Source organism: Chenopodium quinoa, unplaced genomic scaffold (genome assembly GCF_001683475.1).
Source record: "Chenopodium quinoa cultivar QQ74 unplaced genomic scaffold, ASM168347v1, whole genome shotgun sequence".
Taxonomy (NCBI): Eukaryota; Viridiplantae; Streptophyta; class Magnoliopsida; order Caryophyllales; family Amaranthaceae; genus Chenopodium; species Chenopodium quinoa.
In genome coordinates, this window is record NW_018742738.1 from 4,959,313 (window position 1) to 4,987,078 (window position 27,766).

General features: G+C 34.3%; 1 protein-coding gene across 2 annotated transcripts; it reads left to right on the plus strand.

Moving 5' to 3' along the window:
• Window positions 1-3,406: 3,406 nt before the first annotated feature.
• LOC110724157 (ribonuclease II, chloroplastic/mitochondrial-like) lies at window positions 3,407-21,458 on the plus strand. Of its 2 annotated transcripts, none has more exons than XM_021903547.1 (14): window positions 3,407-3,986; window positions 6,257-6,416; window positions 6,585-6,698; window positions 6,793-6,870; window positions 6,970-7,101; window positions 7,896-8,117; window positions 8,772-8,954; window positions 9,244-9,306; window positions 10,687-10,793; window positions 10,922-11,071; window positions 12,882-13,041; window positions 14,533-14,928; window positions 17,282-17,506; window positions 20,596-21,458. In XM_021903547.1, exons 1-14 carry the CDS (start codon window positions 3,715-3,717, stop codon window positions 20,716-20,718), a joined length of 2,385 nt encoding a protein of 794 aa, XP_021759239.1. In that variant the 5' UTR covers window positions 3,407-3,714; the 3' UTR covers window positions 20,719-21,458. The 2 variants fall into 2 exon arrangements, with proteins under 2 accessions (XP_021759239.1, XP_021759240.1); XM_021903548.1 differs by having other exon boundaries at window positions 6,275-6,416.
• Window positions 21,459-27,766: the final 6,308 nt, after the last annotated feature.

Genomic DNA, 27,766 nt, shown 5'->3' on the forward strand with positions numbered 1-27,766 from the left:
TGCAAAAAGGATATAGAATCGACTTGGTGTTTTCCCTTGTTTGCAAACCCTCTGGGATTCCCATATTGGGAATTATGAATAGTCATCTCTTCAACAACTTGTCCTACATCTTCCACATTAAGATTAATGAATCTCCCACTAGTTGCAGAATCTAGAATTGATCTAGATGAATTTCCAAGTCCATTGTAAAAGGCTTGGATCAACTGCCATTGTGCCATATTATGGTGGGGGCATTCTCTCTGTAGATCCTTGAACCTCTCCCAAGCCTCATATAGAGTTTCATCGGCCTCTTGGGCAAAGTTTTGAATAACACTCCTTAGTACAGTTGTTTCTCTGCAGGGTAATATTTATTATAAAAATTCAAGGCAAGAGTTTCCCAGTCAGTAATACCAAGTGCAGTTCTATTCAAACCATTAAACCATAATTTAGCTTTTCCACATAATGAAAAGGGAAAAAGAATCTCCCTAATTTGGTCCTGCGTGACCCCGGCTTGTCTAATGGTGTTGCAATACTGGCAGAAATCTGCAACGTGAAGATTAGGATCTTCACCCTTAGCTCAACTGAATTGCTTCCTCTCTATTATAGTGGGGTTTGATCTCAAATTGAACTCCATCTAGAGCCGGAGTGGGAGTAAGATGCGGGAAATCTGTGAGCTTCGGCTGCGAGTAGTCGCTAAGCTTGCGAACAGGAGGAGGTGGTGGTGGTGTAGTCATCTCTGATTCTTGATCTGTACTAAACAAATAAATATGAGAAACTGTCCCAAAGAAATTACGTTCCATGAGACAAAAAAAAATAAATAAATAATAAAAAATAAAAATAATAATCTAGACTAAAAAAATTAATCAGAAATAAAAATAAAACCGTCTCCCCGGCAACGGCGCCAAATTTTGACAGGGTAAAGTCGTATCCCCAAATCAAAAGTAATTCCTAAATACTCTAACTAATGTAGATAGGGAAGTAGGGTCGAATCCATAGAGAAACAAATCTTTCTATTCCTAATTAACTATTATAATCTAGATTATGAGGTAACCAATATTTATATTTTAATGATAAACTAAACTACGGAGATCAAGAATAAGGAGAAAATAATATAAAAAAGGATCCAGGGCATAGGTTCACCAATAAATAATATTTCAGGGTAGAATATAATAATCATTCATCAATGCATATACTAATCAGATTATAAAGGGCTTTCGCTACGTATTATAATCACACAATTAATTTACCGGTATTAAATCTCATCTTTCGAATCTCGACCTAACCATTTATAAATTAACCTGCCTATTGAAACTAGATTTAAACATCAATTCTCATCTGTCGAATCTCGAATCAATATTGTCAAACTCATGCATAAAAGATAAGGCCTAATCTAGTCACAGAGCATTAAATCAATCAATAGGAATTAATCTAGCATTGACAATTAACAACAATAAATTACCCCTTCATATTATTTATGGATCCCCATAAACCCTAGAAATAAAACTACTCACACATGATAGAAACTAAACTAATAAAGGCAATTAAAACAAACATACTCAAAACAATAATAATAAAACTAGTGTGAATGAAACAAAAGCAATAATAATTAAGTTTAAATAAAAACATTCAACGAGCAACTCGAAGGAACGTAATAACTAATAAGAACGTAATAATCTTAATTCCCAGCACAAAACTTCAGAACTTATAATAAAAAGCTTAAAAATAAGAAAGAAAAAGAAAAGAAAGCTGCGTGAACTAATCCTAAAGTCAACTAATACTCAAGAAAAAAATTATGAGTTTTTCTCCTAAAACTATCCTAAAAGATCCGTAAAAGAAAACAAAGAAAAAAATCTAAAACACTGCCCCTGGTTGTTTCGAACTTCGGTTTATATAGCAAATCGCCAAACCGATCGGGCCCTTAGTCCATCCGATTGGGCCCGTCAATTTCGCCTATGTTGGCAGCAACATGTATGCTTCTTGGGTTATAAATTGGGCTTCATACGAATTGACCCAATATCCTTTGTCTTGATATCCGGTATTGGACTTGTAATAAAATTAGTACTCTGACGAACCAAGCCTTTAATCCTCGAATCAAATTAGTTAGCTCGACTTTAAGCTTCAAATATACGGTTATAAAATACGATCCGACTCTAATGTCTTCATAGTGGCTTAATAAGCTTAGGAATTATCATAAATCTACAAATTCCTTCAAAATAATACCAAATCTACAAAAACACTAGAAAACGTATATTAGTAATAAAAATAGCTCCACAGAGCTAAAATAAGCACAAATATGACCGTGGGACGGGGAATAAAAATATATATAAAATAGACTCATCACCCTTTTAGGTCATTTGACCTAGATTTGGCGGGCTGCGCCATTTTACGACGTTCTTGGAAGTTGGGCCTTGAAGGCCGCAATTCAAGAAGCATCCGAGGTTGACACGTGTTAGCTGCCAATTGGCCCAAATAGACCTGCCTAGGCTTGACACGTGGCCCTCTCTGATTGGTCCACGTGGAAAGGGTAATTTTACCCAAAACAGAAGCCAATAGGTGGAGGAAAGAATAGAAAGGCATTAACCTTTCCAATTCTCGTGTCAATGTAAGAAGGTAATGATGGTTTTTCGTTTTCCAATGCTACAAATCAGCTTTTCCTTTTTTTAAAAGGTAAAAATTGCAGTAACCGGTTGGAGCAAGTAGCCACCGATTTTTTTTACCTACAGTGAAGGTTTCATTACCTTCTTTGCAACTATTGAAACTTCAATACCTTGTTTGCAACTTTTGCCAAACATCAATACCTTCCTTTCTCTATTCACTCCGACCTAAACTTTTTTCTTTTTAATAGAAATCTACAATAGTACAATGTAATTAGTTCTATAGTAATATGTAATGTTAGAATTTTAAATTTTTTAGGAATTGTTTGTATGATCAACCCCGTTCACTCCACCTTATTTTTGTTGAATTGAATTCATTTTTACTGAACTAAATTTATTTTTGCTGAACATAACTTATTTTTACTAAATTGAAATTATTTTTGTTGAACTGAATCTATTTTTTATTGATTTTTTTATTATATTTCTTCTTTAAATTTACTGATTTTTATTGAATTGAAATTATTTTTACCGATCTGAAATTAATTTTAATGAATTGAAATTATTCACTTAGGGTTCGTTTGGCATTGCTGTGGTTTTCTGTTTTTTGGTTTTTTGTTTTCTAAAAGTATATGATATGAATCCCATAATGAATCAAAAATTATATAAACTTATTAAAATTATGATAATTTTGAAAACTGACAACAGAAAAGTGGAAACACCTTTTTCTTGTTTCCTGTTTTTAGTTTTGGTTTTAAAAAAACAAGAAACTGAAAACCAAAGCTGATGCCAAACAAGCCCTTAATATTTTTTTTTTTTTTTTTATAGTGTAGTGTACGAGACCTAAGTGTAGTTAGAGTATGTATTTTAATTTTATTAATGTTTTTTTTTTTTTGTAATTCCGATTTTTTTTTTTTTTTTAAAAAAAAAGAAAAGGCGTACACTATTTTTATCTTACCCGCGTTTATCAACAACATCGGCAAGCTTCCGGCCCATAAACTCCCAACTCCCCCAAACTCCACAACTTCCCACACCACCATTCTTGTAACTCATTTCCATCACTCCATTACATTTGTGCTTGTGTTCTCCTTTAAAATCCACATGAGCTATTCAAATCTCTAGAATTCTTGCCGCAGGAAAGAGGATGATGGCGGTTCGTGCTGTGAATGGCTGCGCTATCATTCGGCCATCTGCTTGTTCTTCCCCTTCTCTCTCTTCTTTGTTTTGTTGTTTTCATCAATTACGACCTCAGACTCGCTCTAAATTAGGGTTCATTTCGTCTAATTGCCGTTTCAAGCTTCAATTCAATGGTTATGCCGGAAAATTTGGGGTTTTTGCGGTTCATAGTTTGGTCGATAGTGTATTGGAGGAGCTTCAGGAAAGGCGTAGGACAAGACAAATTCGAGCTTCGAACAGGTAGTATGTTTGTATTTCATTATTATTTTAATTCGCAAAATTTTTTGTTTTTGCTTAAAAATTTGGAGAATTTGAATAAGATATTGTGAGATAAGTTTCTGCTGCTTGGAGTTTTGGTGGAATTTGTTTGTTTTTTTTTTTTTTAAAATTGAATTTATTGGTTGTTCTACCTGAATCAGGTTTATCCTTTGATGATATTTGATTTGTTTAGTTAGTTGCTTACTGTTATGTTGTGCTAGCGGTGTTGATATGGAACGAATGGATGAAATTACATGGAATTGGTAAGCCAACGTTTTGAGTTAAAGATCGTCATCAAAGAAATTGGGGGATGCAAAATTTATCAAGAATTGAGTTACTTTGATAGTTTGATTGATGGCATTGTTTCAGGGTTGATTTGAGTGGTTGGGAGCAACTTGAAGTGAAACGATGTAACTTACTGAACCATGGGTGAATTTGTTTACTAGCTCGGTTCCATTTGGATTTATATGCCGTGTCTAGTTGTAGAGGTGGTGTCTGAGTAGTATTGTAGTATATCTGTTAGATAAGGGAAGAGACGACCTATCCCAGTGTTGAGGGATGCAGTTGTGAGTAGTGGATTTAGTGAACCTTCAGACGGTTGAAAGAGAGGTTTTTTTGTGTCTGTTTGAGAGTTGAGAAGTTTATTAGCATCTGTTTAGTGGTTCCTGTTTGTTAGCGTTCGTAGATTAATTGGACTATGGAATTATGGATGGCAAAAATTGCCATGCTTTTTATTTATCTGTCATGATAAGTTTATAAACTGCCAATTTTGCCGGTAAGGAAGATTATCCCGAAGGCTTATACAGGGAAGTCCTGTTAAGATGACAAAAAGTTAGATTTTTTTTTTTCTAAATATATATTCCGGTTTCCGAAAGCTCAACTCGCTTATTGTAGACTTTTGATTTTGAAAACTTTGTAAAAAGTGAGTGGATGATGTGTTATCCAATTCCTCCTTTAGAAGATCAACCAGTATGATCATCAATATTTATCTCACAATCATCAAGGGATGTATTGTTTTTAGTTTTTACCACTATCATGCTCTTCATCATATTCTGGCCATTCAGCGTCTTCATCATCTTCAATGACTAATCTCATATATTCATGTAAAAGGTTAGCCATAGTATTATTCTGTGTTATAGTTGAAGTATTAAACTCCTACACTGGCTCTCTTGGTTTTAAAAGGCGTGAGGCGCACCAAGGCGCAAAAGGTCCCTAGAGCCTAGGCAAGGCTCAGGCACGCACCTTTCGTAGTCAAGGCGCACCTTAAGACCCTAAAACCATCCAAAATGATTTCTAGACTAATATTGTACTTAAAGCAACATATCACATCTATTATAAATGCATAAAGGGAAGCGTAATTTGACAAAAATCATCGCTAACTCATTAAAATGCAAAAGTATTAGAGAAGTACTTAGAGACTAGTTAGAGTAAGACATAATTAGCATAGTTTAATTAAAAGAGAGAAAGAAAAGCAAACATAGGGTAGTGGATGGTCTCCTAAAGCACTAAAGAGTCTCTAAATCAACATCAAAGTCTTCAACATCTTCATTATCCGCATCTTCACCAATGTCCTCCTCCCACTCATCATCATCATCATCATCATCAATCACCATTGGTCCCTTACCTTTATTCCCTCTAGATGATGATGGAGCATTGTTTCTAATCCTTGATGCCCCTCTAGTAGCATAGGAAGGCTCATTAGCCCCGGTGGCTTTACTTACCGCACTCCATGTCAAGTCATCACCTTCAAATACAAGTTCTTCCTCCAAGTTTTCATCCATTTTCCCAAGTAGCCACTCATTACTTTCATCATTATCATCCAAAAGAATGGGGTCAATGGTGTTTCGCCTCTCATATCGGCGTTGCAAAGTTCGATTATATTTGACATAGACCATGTCATTAAAACGAGCTTGTGCCAAACGATTTCTTTTCTTGGTATGGAGCTGCGAAAAAAATAAATTTTTACTTTATTAGTCAAAGGTTGTTATGAGCTATAAACATTATAATACTAAGGGTAAAACTTAAAGTGTACATACATGTTGAAAAACTCCCGTTAGTGTACATACATGTGAACAAATATACATAATGGCGCACCTATAATATTTCACTCTAACGGTAGCATATTTGTTCACACCTATAATATTTCGTTTTGAGTGACAGTTAATGATCTCTTGCACAATTATTATTTACTCATTTAGCAATTATCAAAGAAAAGGTCTAGCTCCCTACTGATTAGGTGCTTCTCTTTGGAGGTTGGTTTTAACGAGCAGTGGAGAGCTTCTTAAAGACAAGCTTGAAAAGCAGGGACTTCGAGGCGGTTTGCTGTTAGAGTTTAAAAAGGATTCCGAAAGGGTTTTGCTAGCAGTTGCTCAGAAACCTGATGGGAAGAAGAACTGGATGGTGTCAGATCAGGTTCATATACATGAAGAATATATTAAAAACTTAAAATTCTGAGCATATATCATTTTTTTTTTTGCTTCAAAAGCAAGAAAACTTATTGTATACTTGTTTTTCAGAGTGAATTGATTTATCCTTCCTTTATTATTGGTTCTTCACTCATTTCCCCCTAATTTCAAGCAGAATGGTACATCGTGCTCTATAAAACCACAGCAGATAACTTATGTTGTTCCTGGTGTTGAGAATTTTGACCATACCCAAATTTCAGAGTTTATGCAGAAAGCTCAGGATAACTTGGTTAGTCTGGTCCTGTAGTGAATTACCTTGAGTACAGTGTGCTTATTTTTTTGGACCTAAAAAACTAATTGATCAAATGTATTAATTTATGTAGGATTCATCTCTGCTTGAGCTTGCCTGGGCTGAGCTGCTTGAGAAGAATAAGTCAGTGACTCCAGAGGAGTTGGCAGAGGTACTACATATCTTTGCTTCATAGGATTCATCTCTGCTTGAGCTTGCCTGGGCTGAGCTGATTTATAGTTGATGTTGACTATGTGAGCTCATTATACAGATGATTTATGGAATTGCTGAACCACTTGAGAGTTATTGTGCTCATCTCTTGCTGTCAAAGGATGAAATCTACTTCTCTGTGCTGGAGAGTAAAGGTTATTGCTCTGTTTACACTCCTCGGTCTACTGATCAGGTAAACCATCTGATTCATCCTTTTTGCTCTAGATATTCTGTATTTTTCTTAGGTTGTTTAGCCTTTTTCCCTCTTGTATACTTCTCCTGTGAGTCTAGCTTGGCTCTATAAAATATTATTTTCTCATAATCATTTGGACTGGAAGTGGTACAATTGATGAGCATAGCATTGATTTATATTTGAGCTCTATATAATATACCGTACACTCTTTGAGATTTAAATTTATTTTCTTTATATATGCTGTTTGTGCTGGTGCATGATACTGGCTGGGGTTTTCACCTTATTGAGGTTACTGCTGATTTTTGTACCTTCTATATTGTTTGACTACCTTTTTAAACTTCTCATTCTCATGGATCATTATATTGCAAGTAGTCTTTGATGTGAGGGAACAAACTCACCCCCTTAAGGCTGTGTTTATATCATCTTATTTTTGCTTATTTGATGATCTGGACTCGTAGGAAGATTGGGAATCTTCAGAGAGAACACCCTAGGTGCAGAGCTGACTGATGAGTCATTAGCCATTTTTTTAAGGTTAAACTCGCATGTGACACCTTTGCATGAACTTTGCAATGCCTTGTAATCTTATTACGAAATTTGTACTTGCAGCTTGATGATGCACTTACTACACTCTCTATTTGACCATACTTTTACTACACTCTCTATTTGACCATACTTTTACTACACTCTCTATTTGCAAAATATATTTCCTCAATATGCACTGCTTTCTGTCCGTCTGTCTATATTGGTTTGTTTTTGATGGTTACTAGATGGAATATTATCTCATGAAATTCTAGGTTGAGGAACTTATGAGGAGGAAACTTGCCAAGGAGACTGCTGAAAAGGAATTTCAGGAGTTCATAGACTTATTATATTCTGCCAAAGCAAGATCTATGGATGCGAAGCTTCCTAGGTCCTCGTGGAAATCAGAGGACAGAATTTGCGATCGTATTGAGGCTCTAGCTGCTTATGCAGTTGAATCATTCTGCAGTGATACCCAGAAGAGAACAGCTGGGACGGTAATTATTCTACTTGAGAACAGCTAAATTCCACAATCCCTTGCAACTGTCAGAGCTTATTGATTATAATAAATATGTTCTGTCTGACCTAAGTACCTAATTAAACAGTCCAATTTTTGTGTTAAGTTGTCCTAATATAGATTTGTCTTTTGTAAGAGGAAGTAAAATTTCAACCTATTTGAAAAAGTGATTACAATAGGTATATTTCAGAAGTTCACTTTTTGCTGTCATTAATTGCTTGTGATCATGGACCAAGATTTTATCTTGAACTTCTTTAGTTGATATATTCATGTGCTCTTACTCTTCTAAACATCTTGTTCTTAGTTGTACTTCCTTTACACAATATATAACCTTTCCTCTCCGTTTAGATATTATGAAATGCTGATATAACAAAATCTGTCATTCATAATCTACTGCATATACTTTTCTCCCTCATAAAGCTAATCTAGAGGATTGGTGCTATCAAACAAGATATGTAGCCATATATCCTATCTGACTATATTTAACTATATTCAAAATTTGACAAGCAAGAATGGAAGGACTGCTTTATTGCGGCAGAGTGGTTATTCTTTTGGCATTTATATGCAGTCTGTACTCGATAAACAAAACATGTATTCTATGCCATGTCTAATGCTAGTAAACATCTCTTTTCAGATTCTTACAGCCATGGGGTTGGCGAAAACACCGTCATCAGCATTAAATCTTCTCATAGATATTGGTTATTTTCCAGTACATGTTAATCTTGATCTGTTGAAGCTGAACATTCGCACCAATCACCCAGAAGAAATTGTGTTGGCTGCTGAAGATTTGCTGTCAGAATCTCGTGATATTGATGAGGTAATTTTTTATGATCGTCTCCTAAAGAGGTCAAATAATGTATTTATGCCCAAAAAGGTTAATTAAAGTATTTAGGTAGTAGCTTTGAGTGACGATTTCTAAGGGAGTTGTTTCACTTCTTGCTGGCTTATTTAGGAGAGGAGAGGTGTGGTTATTCTTTTTTTTTTTTTTTTTTAAATATTTTTTTAAAATTTTTAATTTTAATTTTTTTTAATTTTTTTTTTTTATTTATGTATTTTAAATCTGTTTCCAGTGTGCTCTATGACTTACTCGACCACATTGCTTTCAGATTCGAAGGAAAGACCTTACTCATTTGAAGGTCTATGCCATTGATGTAGACGAGGCTGATGAGGTAATTGTAATTCGAATATGATAGAATCATCTCCATCTTACACTCCATCTGACACACATACACACACACACACACAGACAATGAATTTGAAGAAAGAATGACTTGCCAGAACAAAGCACAGGTTCTGCAATGTCTTGCTTTTGACGGTGAGAACTTGTTGGCGGCGGCCTCTGAACTGTGATCGAGATGGGAGAGAGACAGAGTATTGTAATGTTCCCGTTCACAAAATGGTTTCATTACTCTGGCATTTTGATGCTGAAACGAACACAATGCATTTCGAAACATGTCACAAATCTCAGATCTGGATATTTTAATTAGAAGAGTGTCTCGATTGCTAGGTGGTTACTTCTGAAATGTTTTACTTGCCAATTGTTGGCGTTATGAAGTGCAAACCTTGAACCATGAAGTCAGCAATGTTTCCCTACTACATAGCTACCCTATTTCCTTCAGCTCACCCAAATTTTTAAGTAAATGGGAGTGTGGTTAGACTAACTTTGTTTATGATATTCATCAACTTGTGATTACATTATTATTAATCTGTCTTCTTTTTGCTCATTCGGTCATTCCTCAAATCCCAATCAGTTCTATCAATCCTTATATATATATATATATATATATATATATATATATATATATATATATATATATATATATATATATATATATATACCCTTCACAAATTTTTATCGGTTTAAAGATCCTGCTTGTTGAATAGGTACTGGGACTCTCAAGATTCTGTCAGCTGAAAAGCTATACATTTTTCCTGCAAGTGCATCTACAATTTCTTGTGTTTATGAAATTATGATACTTATTGAAGTCAGCATTCTCTTGATGTTAGATAAACTTTTCTTTGTCTCTGCTTCCACAAGTAATGGTGCTCCATCCGTTTTCTCAATTACATTAGTTGCTTGCTGTAGTACAGTAGGAGGACTCTAACAGAAGTCTTCTACAGCACCTTCCCTTCATCATTTTGCTTATCAATCTGTTGGGTCGCTTCTCTTATGGAGTTGTTTTTCACTATAGGTTGTGGGTCTATACCTCACTATATCTTGCTTAGCCACAATCATATATTGAATTGATTCATGAAGCTCTGTAGTGGCTAGTGACATTTGTTTACAAGCAAATAAAGTTTGAAGTACATGGTAGCTTATTATTCTACCGACAAACGGACTTCCAGAGTACTTGCAGTTTGACTGAACGTGTTATTGCTCTAAACCCCTAACAACTCGTAGGAAGATTGGGAATCTTCAGAGAGAACACCCTAGGTGCAGAGCTGACTGATGAGTGATTAGCCATTTTTTGAAGGCTAAACTTGCATGTGACACCTTTGCATGAACTTTGCAATGCCTTGTAATCTTATTACGAAATTTGTACTTGCAGCTTGATGATGCACTTAGTGCGGCAAGATTGCAAGATGGACGGATCAAAGTGTGGATACATGTGGCAGATCCAACCTGCTTGGTTCGACCTGGAAGCAATCTTGACAAGTAATCCATGCACCCATTTGACATATCCATTGATACTGTTCTACTTGCTCTTTCCTCCTCCATATATTACTTTATCTTTTAAATGTTAATGTCTTTCTTAACTTCGTTTAATTTATTGAGACCTGCAGAGAGGCCATGAGCAGAGGAACTACTATATTTCTTCCTACAGCTACTTATCCTATGTTTCCAGAGAGGCTTGCAATGGAAGGAATGAGCTTAAAACAAGGGACCAAGTGCAATACCATGACAGTATCGGTTGTTCTACATTCTGATGGCAGGTAACCATTTTGTTGATTGGTTGATGCACATCTCTTTCTATCTGGTTGCCCACTTTTCTCATCTGGGTTAGAAATATGGACAAGTCTGTTCCATGTGACTCTACATGAATCACAACTGTAATCCCCGGTTTGACTTCATTCATTTATTTTGAATAACATTGGTGCATGAAGATATGTTGTGATAATTTTTTGGGTTTGTTTAATTATTTGCAGAATACAGCTATCTTCTGATACTATGTTATCTCAACATTAGGAATTCAGGACACCCATCTACCATTCAAGCACTAACTTCATAGGGAGGCATATGAGCTAAGGGTTATGAATTTCTTTTATTATACCTATGAACATGGTCCCCATAAACAAAAAATAAACCTGCTATCCAGACTAGCAAATCTACAACTACATCACCAAGAAGTCCTAGACTGACAGTTTTAGAAAATGAAATCTCAAACTAAACAAATTATCTTAGTGCTTGTTTGGTTTACTTGGAAATAAATTCCTGTAGGAAGTTACATTTCATGGGAAATTACTTTACATTTGCAATTAACCTGGGGTGGGTTGGTGGGTAGGTTGGTGATTTATTTCCTATGTTTTGTGGGAAGTTCCCCATTCTCATGATTTTCTACATCCCCCATTCACTTTTTGTTGATAACCAAATAGCTACTCCATTTGCAATTCCAATGAATTTCTGTTTCCTACACTTTAATGCTCACCAAACAAGTATTAAGACATTTACTATCCAAGATAGTTTTCAGTGCCACTTTGGTGAACCATATTAGAACCCTAAAAAAAGGAAGCCTTTGTTTCCGCCTTCACCAGTTCTCAACTGTCAATAATATATTTATATGCTGCAATAGCCGCTTCACCAGAATTTTTTTTTCTGATAATCACCCCCAAGCCACTGGCTGCTCACCTTAAACTGAAAAGTACCCTGCTTGGTGGTGGTGGGGGAGCTGCCATGAGCCAATTGCAGTGTCGCAAGCTGCATCACTGTCCTCTAGGATAATCTATTCGGTTGATTATGCAGCTACTATGTGCCTCCTAATTTGGAGCAAACAAAATGTATTATGCCAGCATCATAACACTCTCTGCACAAAGGACAAATTAGTCAATAGCAAAGTGCCAGAAGATTTTTACCAGAACCTTACTCAATTGTGCTTCTTCCCAAGCTTGGCCAGCAAAGGGACAAATTCTAACTGGATGAATATCAAACCTCAAAAGCACATTGATGACTCTTGCCACAATTAGCATCAGTACTAGAAAGATGGTTGTTTATGTTACCTCTTGCATAGAATGATCCTTTGCATAGCTGACAAACATTCACTTTCAAGGATACTTTTGTATTCCTAATTTCATAACTTTGAAGCTGTCATTATCTGAGCTAGAAATGCTTTCAGTATTCGTTAACTGTTATAATGGTATCAGGTTTTCACCAAATACTGTCTATCCTTTGCAAAATGTATGCCAAGCAACCATCAACTAAAGGTGTAAGGCTTATGCTACCTCTATGTGATTATTCTTGTAATTTTTACTGCCTAAGCAACAAATGTTTGGATATAGTATAAATGGGCAACATGTGGTTTTGTTCTGTCCTGTTCAGAAAACAACCTATTCTAAAGGCACTTGGTTACACAAGTGGCACCAGAAGAACGAGTGCACCACTTGCTGCTAATGTGTTGTGGGATGAACTTCAAGCTTCATTTAAAGTGATGTTATCTTGCATAGTGCGTACATGAGAATACTCAATGCCTGTCTTGCGTAGTGCATACATGATGGGCATATTATGATGTTTGGCTCCTTTCTACTGCAGCATCACTGAGCATTCTGTAGAGAACACCATTATAAGACCTACCTACATGCTCACGTATGAAAGTGCATCAGAGCTCCTACATTTGAATCTTGAAGAGGAGCCTGAATTAAAGATTCTATCTGAGGCTGCAGCTCTACGTTTGCATTGGCGAAGACAGCAGGTTAAATATAACTTTCACAATATATATATTTCTTGTAAAAGTCGTAATGGCTGCTAGCTGCTAATTTCATCTTACCATGTTTGTATACCCCAATATAGTGACTCTTTGTATTTCTTGTGCCATCAAATATCTGTCCAATTTCCTTTTATAGCAACATTTTATGACAAGACTAAGGTCTCTCATCCAAAACTCCTCTACCAGCCTTTCTTTAAAAAAAATTTCCCTACTAGTTCATTCACATATTTTGTGAAGACTATATTTGTGGACCTGTATAGTTACCACAATAGATGCCGTGTGGGAATTTTTTTGACATAAAAAACTGGTTACATCTTTGTATTCTGTATTATATTTAAAGCTTGTATTTCTCAATTACAGTGTAGTAATATTTTCTGGGTTTCTTCATGTTGTATTTGGCGTACTTCACTTTGCAATTTTTTTGTTGTTTATTTAGCTATATTTTTCACCTGAATATCTGTTCTTTTGAAGTCTTGATATATGACAAATTTTGTAATCTGCAATCACAATTCTCTTTGGGTGAGCCTTAAAAATCTTATTGGCACACATATGCATCTCTTCAGTTTTACCCGTGCAAAATGCACGGGATATATAAGAAAAAATATATTTAAAATATGGAAAGTTGATTTTGATGTTGTAATTTAGACTTGAGCTGTAATGGACGATTTTGTTGAACCCTAATTAGCTCTGTTGTACTGAGTATTAATAGTTGTATTAATAATGTGCTGACACTTGCTGTGCTATGTTGAAATATGATATTCTATGCGTTGCTTAGAAGCTCAAAAAACAAGATCTAACTCTTTTATGTCGGTGGTCACGCAATGTTATTATGGGGTTTACTTTTTCAAAGTTATAGAGGTTACCCGTTCAGTGTTATAGGGGTTACTCGTGTTACTTGGTTAGTGTCATATGGGTTAGCGTCTTGCTCTAGGGGTTACATACTTTGTTTTGTTGCAAGTAGTTATTCGCTAAGGCTAGTTGCACAAAAACGTGTTCTACATTTTTTTTGTTTTTGATGATTAAAGAAGTGGAAAATGTTTGGAGGGTAGTCCTATAAAAATGCATATAATTGAAGGGTTGGGGATTTAGAGTACTATAGTGAATTGTTGATAAAAAAACTGTGTACTCGTGCTAATGCATGACATATATTATACTATTGTACCAAAGTGAAATGTTAGTAGTAGTCCCAAAAAAAAAAAAAGGAAAAGAAAAACCAAAAGGAAATAGTGAATGGTTAGTTATTGATTTTTTTTTTTTTAAAAAATGACAAATAAAAACAAAAATTAAGTAGTGGGAATGGGTAGTTATTTTGCTTTAAAAAAAAAAAGAAAAAAAACCAAACTAAATGCATGAGAGTTGAGCATTTGGGTTTTGGAGCACTCATCAAAACGACTCTGTAATTATAATATAGATTATTTGTTGTGGCTTGATGTCTATTTAAATTTCCAAACTTTGTTGGATCACTTTCTCTTTCAGGGTGCCGTTGACACCTCAATGATAGAAGCACGTGTCAAAGTGGCTAATCCTGATGATCCAGAACCACAAATCAATCTGTATGTAGAGAATCAAGCTGATCCTGCAATGCGCCTGGTTTCGGAGATGATGATTCTTTGTGGAGAAGTCGTTGCTACATTTGGATCTTGTAACAACATTCCTTTACCTTATAGAGGACAGCCTCAGTCAAATATAGATGTATCTACATTTTCTCATCTTCCTGAGGGACCAGTTCGGAGTGCTGCCTTAGTTAAAACAATGCGTGCTGCTGAATATGATTTTAGGAAGCCAATACGCCATGGTGTTTTAGGAGTTCCTGGCTATGTTCAGTTTACATCTCCTATACGAAGATATATGGATCTTCTTGCCCATTATCAGGTTTGTTCTTCCCTTGATGTTGATTACACTGGATAAACGTTTTAATAGTCATACATATTCCACTGTGTTGTTTATTATCCATTTTGTCTAGTCTGAGATTAGCTACTGCTTATTTTTCTCACTTTTCAGTTGTAATAGTTCCAAATAATTCATGTTGAGTGAAAGTTCTCTCCCATGTTTAAATGTGCAATATTGAAGCAATTGAGTGGTGATCATATCCCGGTGGTCATCCTGTAAAATTAAGTCATTCTGATAATTATTGGTTCATAAAACGTTTATTTTTGTAATTTTTATCTTTCCTTTGATGTAGCAAGTCATGTATGCTGGTTTAATATAAATTTCTCCTTTGGTGACAGCTAATCAAAAAGCCTAGTAAAGACACCGGAAAAACATCTAGTTAACTAAACTTGTTTTGACTTAGGAGAGCTGATAAAATGCCTGTATTAGTGTAGGAATAATTCGTTCCCTTTCTTTGTGCATATATGAGCATTTGAAAGGAAATCTAGTGAATCAAGGTTAAAGCATGTACCACTAGCATCTTCCTCTTTAATGCTCCAGGCATCTTGGTAAAAGCGATGTAGCAGCAGGGGTCATTCTGCATTTGTTTTCCTTAAAATGCATATGCTGTTTGTAACTACGTATGCGAGAAACACCTGATGCTCAAATTTTATTACTTATCATATTTCATATGGAAGTCTAAGGCTTCAAAAAGATAAAAGGTCTGTTGCTCAATTTGTCATATATTGGATGAATCCAGCATTGATGACAGATTCCAACCTAAGAGACATAATTAAAGAGCCTTTCTCCCAGTGTTTGTGTGCTCTATTGTGATAACAAGACTGGCAATCACTTGTTTTTTCTGGACTAGATTGGTTAGGAACTTGGGACTCTTTAATTCAAAGAGGTAAGTGTTAGGTGATGGTGAATGGCGTTCCCACGAAGTGGACTTCTTTGTCATGGGGGTTATGGAAGGGGATCTTATGTCACTTTTTTTATTCACTGCAGTTGATATGTTCGAAGGTTTAAGTTTGGGTCTTAGGGTGGTGACAAAAGTTTAGGTATACCTTCTAATAAGTAGATGATATTGTTGTCTTAGTTGCTGATCTTCGTAATTTAAATATGCTAAAAAAAAAAGGAAGCTCTTGAGTAGCCTGCTACTTTAGTGTGGGCAGAGTTTGCTCCATAGTTACTTAAGTGGGCCTCTTGAAGGCAGTTTATGCATAGGGAACTGTGTGTTTGAAAACTTTATGGAGAGTTGTGAATGGCTTCAGAATTTTTTTATTGTCGAGTTGGAGGGATTACTGATTAGGCCACGGCAATAAGTTGCATATAGATTGATGCAATAGTATCTATTAAAAGTGGGCCTCACATGATTTTACACACTTAAAATGGGGTTGAGAGATTGTTAGGATGTTAATTAAATAGGCCATGACCTTTAAGTAAGGGAAATAGTACAACTTTCATCCAAAAAAGTTTCCAACTGTAGTGTATTGCAAGTATAGTGACATTTTCATTTTAAGGAAGCATTGCAAGTGTTAAAAACGGAAGAAGTATCTTTTTAGCCTTTTCTTCACTTTTTGGTCCAGATATTTATAAATCATTTGGTTTTTTTTGGGCCTGTTTTCATTTCCTATGCAGACAGCATAATGTTACATGCTAATACTAATAAACAAGATTCACTATTATCTATATGACACTTCCAAAGTTTTTGGTTTGGAAAGTAGTGTTGCATTTCTTTCTTGTTCAGGTTTTAAGTATATATTGCGTATTAGAGAGAATGTTGCTCAAATGAGAGTTGTTTATTCCACCATCAAAACATCTGTTAATCTAGCATTGATCAACGAAGCGAGTACACAGATGTATAAACAACCTCTTGTTGTGTTCATTTCACCTATATGAAGGGCTAATCTATAAAAGTTAACTGAAGAGAACAAGTGAGAGTCGTTTGTTCCACCATTAAAAATTGTTGATCCATCAACCAAGCTAGTATATATAGAGTTGCCCCTCATTAATTTTCGTATTCGTCCTTTTGTAGAACAGATGATGGCTTCTGTATTATGGCTGATACATTAGATCAGGACCGACCAAACTTATACATGCTCTGTTCATAAAAATTGTGCTCTCTAGTCATGAATCTGATTTACTATCTACCACGGGGTGTCATTTTGTTTATTTAGAACATTTGTCGATTTCATGACATCTATGTTCAACTACGGTCTCCATGCTGTTGAAGTTGTTTTATTGTTGCTTTTAAATTTTGATTAGCCTTATGTTTCCTCATGCCTTCAAAGAAAAATAGACTCTATAGACGTTCTTGTTCCGTAACATTAGTACTGGGTTGATTGCCTTTCAGGTAAAGTCTTTTATTAGGGGTGATGCCCCTCCATTTTCAGCAGGTCAGCTAGAAGGGATAGCATCAATAGTTAATATGCAGCATAGAGTTGCAAGAAAGCTTTTCAGTAGTAGTCTCCGGTATTGGGTACTAGAATATTTAAGAAGGCAGCCAAAGGAAAGAAAATTCCGAGCTTTGATTCTCAGATTCATTAAGGACCGCATCGCAGCCTTGATTTTGGTGGAGGTACACTTTTTTTTTTTTTTTTTTTTTGTTGAACGTGCTTGCACTGTTGTGTTATACTCCCTCCAATCTTATTTGTTCTTCCCATTTGGAATTAGAGAGTAAATTAAGAAACATGGATCTTAACGAGAGAAAACATGTAAAATAATAGGATTCTGTTATTAATTTATTAATTTGTGGGTTTTTTTTTTTGTTTTACATTGAATAGTTTTACTTCTCAATTTAGCTGATTAAATTATATCATAAATGGATTGTTTTGTACAACATTTTAACGAATTTCATGATGAAAAAATATTATATTTTATAAGATGTTTTCTAAAAAACTTATAATCTATTTTATATGTGGAGTATTAAAAGTCCTATTATTTTTCATTTTTTTATCCTATAAATCTATTTTAAATTCCCTTATAGATTCATACATATATACTCCATCCGTTTTTAAAAACTTCACTATCTTTTTTCGGTCGTTTTTTTAAATATTTGCTCCATGTCCCTATTTGAGAATCTTGTACAATATTTAATTCATCTCTCTCACTTTGTGGACCCAGCATGAATCATATTTTATTAATTTCATATTTTCTCTCCTCTAATTCTCTCATCTACTTTTGCTATTTACAATTTTTTATTCTTCCCCTTACCCCACTACCTCCATATTTTATTACTTTTTTCAATTTCTCCTAAAACTCCGCGCATAGAGAAATGAAACAAGTATTTAAAAACGGAGGGAGTAGAATTTTAGAAGTCTTATTAGAAATAAAACTCAAAAGTAAATTATTTTATCTTTAATTTACTAATCTAATGTTATGGTGTCGTATTAATGTTTTTTTTTTGGTACATAGTGCGACATTTCGCCTATGTGGCTCAGGCGAAATGTCGCACAACACTTGGCGAAAAGTTGAAACACAAGTAATGTTGTCTCATGGCTTGACTAGAAGTATAGCTTTATATATTAATTGTATGATAATTGAGGCTTTTGAGGTCTTGATTATATATATTTATTAAGTGCTCAAACTATATTGTATCTAAGGTTGTATAGAGTGCGGTGTAGACCGCACCAAACCGCATTTTTGTGGTTTGGTGCGGTTTGCTATTTCAAAATTGCGGTGCGGTTTTTATAAAGGACCAAATCGCGGTTTGTGGTTTGGCGTTGTTTTTAAAAAAATTTAAATCGAATTGAAGTACGTTTGCAGTTTTAATATTATATTTGTATTTAAAAAATATAAAAGAACTAGACTAAGTGAGCTAATCTTTGACTATTAGCTAATTAAAGGTAAAAAAAAAGAGTTTAATATTTGAATTATAAATAATTAGTAATTACTAAATAAGATAAAAGTTTTGTTTAAAAAAAAAATTATAATTAAAAAAAATATGGTTAAACCGCACCGCACCAAACTGCATTTTGCGGCGCAATTTGGTTAGAAGTGCAATTTGGTGTTATTTTTCATATTTGCATCACTTGTTATTGTTCGGTGTTAATTTTTTTTATTTTTTTATTTTTGCATCACTTTATATTCCTTAAATATATTACCATATTTAATCATCTCTCTCTCTTCCCTAAAGCGTCACTGGAAATATTTTATCGTTTCTCTTTCATGGTCACTAATTAAATGGTTAAAAAAACTACTTTCTCTCACATGCTCTGATTCACGATCCCCATTGTACTTTTATCATACTCTTTCCGTCCTTTTATTACAAGCCTATATCTCATTTTACACGGCAATTAAGAAAGTTAAATATTCCTTAAAACTAATAATTTGGCGTATAAATGTGAGGTTAGAGAGAGATAAAGAGAAAGAAAAAGTGGTTGGGAATTAATGTTAAAGTACAAAAAAGAAAAAGAAAAAGGATGACAAATCATCAAAAAGAGAATAATATTGTAAAAAAGTACAACATATAAATAGAAATTGACACTTAATTTCGATGACCCAAAATAGGAATACAGACATGTAATAAAAGGATGGAGGGAGTAAAAATTTAATTAGTCACTTGTTCTTTCCCAATATATTGTAAGAGCAAATAAACTCTTTTAAAGCTCCATGCATCATCAAGTGATGTAAAAGAAAAGTTAAAAAAAAGGGGAGGAGAGTTTATAACATTTAGCAGTTTTTGTTAGCAACTTGAATTGTTACTCTGAATAAAAACAAGGAATCCACTTCAATAAGACTAAGAGAATGGTGCATTCTATAACCATCTTTGGCATATGAATCCTACAAAAACTTATTTTTAACCAATATCTAACTCTTCAAGTATGCAATGTTTCTTGTGTGCGTATATATATTACCATGACACACTCAACTATGCATTATAGTTATCACTGTGTAAAATTTTACTTAATAACTTGATTCTGTTTAGTATAAGGTTGTAACTTGGGTGATAATATATTTCTGTGTAATTTTGCATGTTATGACAGGTTGTAAATTAAAGTTTGATAATAGTTAAAAGATTTCTGTATAAATTTGCATGTTATGCCATCAGTTAGTGCATCTTGAACCTAAGAATGTATTTCTTTCACAAATGTTCTTTAACACTAATTTACCTTTTCTTAATATAGCTACTTTCCATCAATTACCCGTGATTACCATCCAAACAAGAAAAAAACCCCTTTCAAATATTAAAATCCCTACCAAGAAATATAGCTACTTCTTTTTCCACCAATTACCCAATGATAACCATCCAAACAAGAAAAAAACTATAAATTCTTGTAAAGGAATTACATCAAGATATTGGGGTCTAGTTATTTTATTCGCAGCTCATTTTGTACTGGATAGAAGACCCCTGCCTTTCTTAAGATGTCTCAATTTTTTGATTATCTTTTCTTCTCCGGAAAGCAGTTAGTTGTGGTTTATAACTTGTATCATCTCCTTTTTTTTCTTCCTCCCCTCCCAAAGAAGGGTTAGGTTGCATTTTGTGCTAGTCTTCCATGCAGGATGTAGGTTAAGTTTATACATTTGGACTTCTTTGGATGACTAAACCTTTATTTAATTTAGTGTGAGTGTCTGCACACTCACGGCGCGTGCGCTTGTGCATGCATTTAATATGCTTAACTTAATCGGTGATTAAGTTTCTGCTAATTGGGTTGGGTTGGATTGCAGGTTGGGCTTCAAGCTTCTGCATGGGTCTTAGTGGGATCTCAAGTTGGAGATGAAATTGAAGTTCAGGTAGAAGTAGCTCATCCAAGAGATGATACATTGTCACTCAAGCATGTTCCTGAATAATATCGATCTGATGTCACGGAAGGTGCTGATGTCTATAAACCATATGTAAGGATGTGAATTAGAAAATACACTTCCTCACCAATGTGCAAGTAAGATGGCTTTCTAGAGTTGGCTAGCTGATGATGCCTGTTTGTGACTCAGTGCTCAACAAACTATTCGGGGCTATTTCATTGCCAATTCAAAATTGACTCTTTAACTAATTTTGTTACTAAAAGATGAGAGTACTGGTGAAATGAATTGGGTGATGGCTTGCTCTGATTAACTTGAACTCGCCAGGGCCAACTAAGTCCTCATAGAAGCTCAGTTCTAGCAGCTGGCTTGGATTTTCGTGTGTTTTGATGAATGATAAGCAAAGAGTACTTGGGTGATTCGTCATTCGGAATTGCCTTCTCATACTACATTGTCATGGATCTGATGTATAGGTTGGATTTAGTGGAATCTAGGATGCATTTAGGCATTTTTTCTACTGCCTATTGTATATGTTAAATTTTTGTATTGACCCCTCTTTTGCAGAGTCTACTTGGGTCAGATTGAACCATTCACATCATACTGATTATGCCTTGCTCAACAATTAGTTGAAATAGTATGTATCAGCTGATGTTAAAGTTTCCTGTATCAGTTGTTTGGACCAGCTGATTGAATCAGTGATTTGTACTAAAATTACTTCGTATTATGTAAAAGTAGCTGATGACAAAAATGTCAATAAGCTTTGCAGAGTAATAGATACAATATTGCAGAAATGGCCTTTATAGGTACAACTTGAGGCTAAGGTAAAGTAGGGGTTTTTTCTTTCCTTTTTTTTTTTTTTTTGGAACAAAGGTGAAGTTGTATTTTGACAAATTTATTTCTTAGGGGGTTGGTTGGTCAAACCTTAATACTGATAAATATATAAAACCTAGATAAAGCCCGTGCAATGTACGGTTTATTTGTATTTTTTAAAATAAATATTTGTTGTATTTATGTGATACTCTCTCTGTCCTCAAATGATAGTCCTTTATGGACAAATTTTAGTCCCAAAATGTTCACACCATTTGTTTTTCCAACAATCATTTATATTAATTTTTTTTACCAAAATTCCCTTCAATTTGTAATAATATTTATGCAAATTTAAATTTCCTATGTTAATTTTGTTTTTCCAGGTACTTTTATTACTTTTGGTCTCTATTTTTTTGCATACTCAATGTCAATTTACTTTTTCAATGTAGAATAATGTCCATAAGGGACTATAGACATGGGACGGAGGGTGTAAAATCTGTTATTTTATTTGTTTTACGTAATACTCCGTATATCATTTATATTTGTATTTTAAAATAAATTGTGAATTTCTTGTCGTTCGTTGTATATTTAGATAAAATTATTTCTAATATCAAAAGACAAAATCTTGTATTTAATTAATTAAAACTTTTAAATCTCATTTGCCAATTTTGCATATGTGATATTAGAATTATTTAATTTTAAAATAATATATAAATCTATTATCTAATTGGTTGTAAGCAAGTGGGGGTACACACTACACTAATAAACACTCCCTTTGTTTTTAAGCACTTAGTCCACTTTTCAATTACAAATTCTTTAACTGGATTTTGGTTCATACTAATTTATTGTGGACCACTAACATTAAAGAAACTATGGTTGTTTTACTAATAAAAAAAAGTCACTATAATAAAAAAAAAAAATTCACTATGTTGAAATAAAAGTCATTTTGATAATATATAGGCTATAAGAGGTTAATTTTTTAAATGAAATATTTTATATACTGGTCAATATGAATAATAAATAAAGGTCACTATATTAAAATTAGGGTCACAACGTCGTACTTCAAGTTCATAATAATATTAAACGTTATACAAGTTTTAATAAAGGTTACTATGTTAAAATTAAGGTTACTATGTTAAAAATAAGGGTCACTATATTCAATATAATGTTAGTTGCTTGTATGTAAACCTCGGGTCCACAATAATATTATTGTGGACCAATTATTGTGGACCAGGTCCACGCAAGTCTTTATGCTTTTCAATTTCGGCCGTTTTTAAATTGTTGCTCTATTTCCTTTTTTTTTGGAATTAAATACTTGCTCACTTTTTAATTTCTGCCGTTTTAATATACTTGCTCTATTTCCTTATTTGAAAATCTTTTGCAATATTAAATTTATTTCTCTTATCTAGTGGATCTAATATAAATCATATTTTAATAAATTTTTTTATATTCTTTCTCCTCCAATTCTCTAAATTACTTTTGCTTTTTACAATTTTTATTCTTCCACCTAGCTACTCTATTATTTTCATATTTTATTACGTTATCCAATTTCTCTTAAAAATCCACGCATGGAGAAATGTAGCAAGTATTTGAAAACGGAGGAAGAACAAGGTATAAAACTTACCCAAAACAGAAATATGACAATTGAAAATTAACTTTTTTTTTAATTTTTTTTTGAAATCAATTCAAAATAAACTTCCTAAAAGGAATGGGTGTCAATTAAAATAAACAGAGGTAATTATATACTCTATTTGTCCCATAATATAGTTTCTATTGTCTTTTGTTTCATGGTATTTAAGAAATTGGGAGAAAAAGTTTCCTTTGTCCCATAATATAGTTTTTATTGTGTTTTTTTTATGGTATTTAAAATTGGGGAAAAGTGGAAATTAATAGTGAAAAAAAGTTAGACAAAAGTACAAGACAAGTGTATAATTTAAGGGAAAAAAGTAAAAAGTGCAATTTTGGACAAAAGTTAGATAGGGTAAGTGGAAAAAGTACAATGCAAGTGGATAAGTTAAGGGGCAAATTAGGAAGTTCAATGAATAAAGTTAAAAAATTGAGGGTATAATGGTCGTTACATACTGTCCAATAATGAAAACAGGAACAATATTTTGAGTCTCCAAAATAGAAAAGCATGAACTGTATTTTGAGACTGAGGGAGTACTAGATTTGAGCAAAAGGCTAGTCAGGGACTCAGAGTAAGGGCAATAGGGGTTTGCCAATCCTCTAATGTGCTTACAACATCACAGAAAAGCCGAGACAAAATGCTACTAAACGTTGGATTATTAGGTAATCTAAGCCTTATTTGTTTTATTTCATATCTATAAGCTAAAGTTCAATTTTATTTTATTTTTCTTTTTATTTTATTTATTTATTTATTTGTTTGTTTGTTTTTTTTTTAATTTTGTAAGTTATTTATTTATTGATTTGCAAAGGGCAGACATTATCAACAGTATGTTAAGTCTTGTTTGTGGTAAGTTTTTAGCATTGTACTTGTAGACACCTAAAAATGTCTCCCCAAAACAAAACCCGATGATGAACCTTTCATTGCCATTATTGGTGGGGTTGAGTATGTAATCTTGGAGTGCTTAAATCAATATTCAATCCCAATATATTTCATAAACCAACCCAATTCCTAACACATTTCCCCAAATCATAACTTATTTTCCTCTTTTCGTGCCTTTAACCCCACAATAATTCATTTTGTGTCCTTTAAAATCATTCATTTCATGTCTGTAAAATATTTCAAGTATTACCCCAAACTTGAACTCCACTGTGATTACACTTAAGTATGGTGGCGTTCAAAGGGAAGGAAGCTAGAGCAAAAGAGTCGTGAACAGGTTTTAGGAACTTGTAAACCGTTCATAGGGTGAAGGTTACACCCCTTAACGATCCATGAGATCGTTAACTTCAATAGGTCTGGAACCTTGATTGGAAGTTCGGGGATGAAGGTACAAATCCAATCTGAAAAAGAAAGAACCTGCCCTAATAATAGGCCTCTACTTTATTCTTCTCGTATTCATGTGCGCTTTCTGACTAACATGCAATCGATAGGTTTACCCTAAACCTGTTTAATCTATGTTGGTTGAATATTAATGTACAAATAAATCTATTATTGGCGATCACTTGAATCATAATCAAATTAACCCTAAACAAGATTATTAATTATCTTATTAAGGGTGATTACAAGTACCAATTCCCTTTAAACATGCATAAAAGGTGTGATCATGCAATAATAATAGACATCAAGCAACACAATAATAATCATAATAATAATAATTAAAATAATCATGTTAAAGCATAATATAATAGCAAGATCCTAGGAATGATACTCACAAGATTAATTTACAAACCCTAGCATGTCACTAAACATCAAATATCAAAGCTTTAGCCCTAACATGATACTAACATGCTATTAAGAAAGACAAATAGGAAGCATTCTTTTAATCATACTTGATATTAGGAATCTTTAGTTGTTACCCTAAACATGATACTAGAAATCAATAAAATATCCTACCATGATACTAGGAATCAAAATAAAAATCTAAACATGATTTCTATATCATAATATCAATAAAGCAATTAAAGCACTTACTTGGATGCCTCATATCTCTTTCTAATAACAAAATACATACGTTAGTAACTTCAAGAGAAATAATAAAATTAAAGAATTAAATTAAATAATTGAAATAGATATTTGAGAAAGTTTAGACTAGATTTGGGACCAAACCCTCAGAAATGTCAAACCTTTCACGTCTAGGGCGAAGGCAACTTCAAACTTGGCTAGGTGTGTCTAGTGCTAATGTATGAGGAATTGTGTTTGTAAAAGGCTAGTTTTGAAAGAGAGAGAGAATCAAGAAATTCTTGATGAGAGTTGATGATTAAAAACGAAGGTCTAAAGACGCTATTTATAATGAAAATAGTCCAGAATAGATAAAAAAGAATCGGAATTTCAAGAGGAATAAAACACGACGCTGGCGCCGCAATTGCCTCTGTCGTTGCGCGACAGGGCTTGTCGCTAGGCGACAGCCTGGCGTGCGGCGCTGCAGACGATTTTCCACACGTTTTTCTATTTTTTGATAAAATTATGCGTAAAAGTCCGTACGAGGGGTAAAATCGTCATTTCATTTAAAACACTTCTTTTATTCCAAATAAAACTCATAAACTTAATTATCAATCCTAATCACATTAGGATTCAAAAGAACCTTCTAGAAGATTCTAGAAGACTATAATCAATCCTAATTGCATTAGGAATGATAATTCATAATAGGCCCTCCTCTAGATCATTGGGCCTCATCATGTAAAGATCAAACCCGGTCCAATTTAGAATTTGGCCATAACTTCCTCATTATTCATCGGAATTGGGCTTATAATATATCGTTGAAAACCTCTATTCGAGCCCAATACAACTACAACATTATTGGACCCATGTCATGAACTAATCTAAACTGGATTGGCTATTTTCATAAAATAGGTTTTCGAAAATAGAGAGAAAGAAGAGAATTTAATTAAAACTAACCGCAACACTAGACTTTCCACACTTTCACTTCATTCGATTATGATTCGACGTGAAAGGTATTCATCATCGGGTTTGGTTTTGGGGAGACACAAATGGGTGTCTACAAAAGCTCCCACTTTGACTGAGTTTGGAGAAACACAAGTTTCGAAAACAAAAGTCAAAGTATCGATAGGGACGAAGAATGATTCATAACGTTCTGCGATCCTAAATCATTCTTGTATGCCGATACCTGCAAACTAGCGTTAGTTTAAAACGGATAAGAGAGTTAAGAAATGCGTATCTTGCACCGTCGAGCACACATCTCTGGAAGTAACCGATTTGTTGCATTGTTGTTGTGACAACCTTCCACAAGCTAGGGAACGCCATCCTGTTGTTTTGACGATCTTCCTTAAGCTAGGGGATACCGCCTGAAGACTGCTACGCATTAACTGCCTCAAATTTCTGCTGTGATAGTCTTCTGCAAGCCAGAGAATCCTATCAAAGATTGCTTCACCTGAAACGATCTCCTACCGCTTTATGACCATCTTCCACAAGCCATGGAACATATCGAAGATTGCTTCGCCTAAAGCTACCCTCATTTGTTGCGATAATATTCCAAAGAATATCACTGAAGACCAACGCTTGTCGATCTTTTAAAGTTCGTTTGAACTTTACTTTTGCTATGCCCGTGCGTCGGCGCTTTTGCTGCTCGTGAACCAGTATGTCAGTGCTTCTGTTGTTTGTGAACCAATATGTTGGTGCTTTTGCTGTTTATGAACCATTGTGTCGGTGCCTTTGCGATGAGCCAATGTTTAGGCGCTTTAAGCTAAGTGAGACGATCATTTATCAGGTCGATCACTTAATGTGATTGCAATCGAGCTGATTACTAATTGATGTCAAATTGCTTAGAGGGGCTAACTGGCGTACCAAGGAACCCAAACTGCCGCACGAGGTCCAAATAATCATTTTGAGAGGCCTCACATCCTGTTGCCACTGCAGCAGCTGCAAGAAACTGTTGTCGCCGCTTTTTCTTCTTGTCGCCAGCGACAGCCTCTGTCGCGCGGCGCTACACTCGGGTTTTCCGAATGAAAACCCTTTCTTCCTCATTTCGCTGCTACTGCTGTTTTCATTCGAAATTTCACCACGAAACTTCAAATCGTCCGTTTTCGCTCGTTTCTCAACCAAATTCGCTCAAACTTGTTGCAAATCAATGCTTTATTCATTTAGTTTGTTGATATATGTAAATTTTCTTCAAACTCACTTAGATTTTTCGGAATTTTGCACATGTTTATTCACAAATTTCTTGAAAATTCAAAATTTATGTTGCTTAGTTTGCTTTGTTTGTCAAATTTTATGCCATGAAATTGCTTGATTATGCTTGTATATTGCCTTCGGAGTATTTTGAGACTTGTTTGACTCAATTTGGTGGAGAAATGAGCGATTCACCATTGTTGAACCTCTTAAGGTCGTGAGAACAATGTGGCTTGTTATTCGTGTTTTTGCTAGCAATTCTTGTCCAATTTGTCACAATAATTATAAAAATATTGCAAGAAATTGTTTGATTGCTTGAAAAATGCCATATATGCTTGGATTGAAATTGTGCTCTGTTTTAGTACTACGTACTCTGTTTTTTGCGAACATAGTATCATGCGGCTAGGCAGACCTTAGATACCATAGAACTTTAATTTTTATCAACTTTGCACAATGTAGTATGGCTAGATAGCGGGGTTTTGGTTCCCGGAGCAAGAGTCCGTGCAGGAGAGGACCTGGATCCGTCGTGGGATTATTAGCGGT

What these genes read in the sequence shown, in the direction of transcription:
- LOC110724157 (XM_021903547.1), top strand. Translation starts at nt 3,715, where the DNA reads ATGATGGCGGTTCGTGCTGTGAATGGCTGCGCTATCATTCGGCCATCT. An exon ending in AATCTCGTGATATTGATGAG is followed by an intron (nt 8,955 to 9,243) that starts GTAATTTTTTAT and finishes CATTGCTTTCAG; the next exon opens with ATTCGAAGGAAAGACCTTAC. An exon ending in CCTGGAAGCAATCTTGACAA is followed by an intron (nt 10,794 to 10,921) that starts GTAATCCATGCA and finishes TGAGACCTGCAG; the next exon opens with AGAGGCCATGAGCAGAGGAA.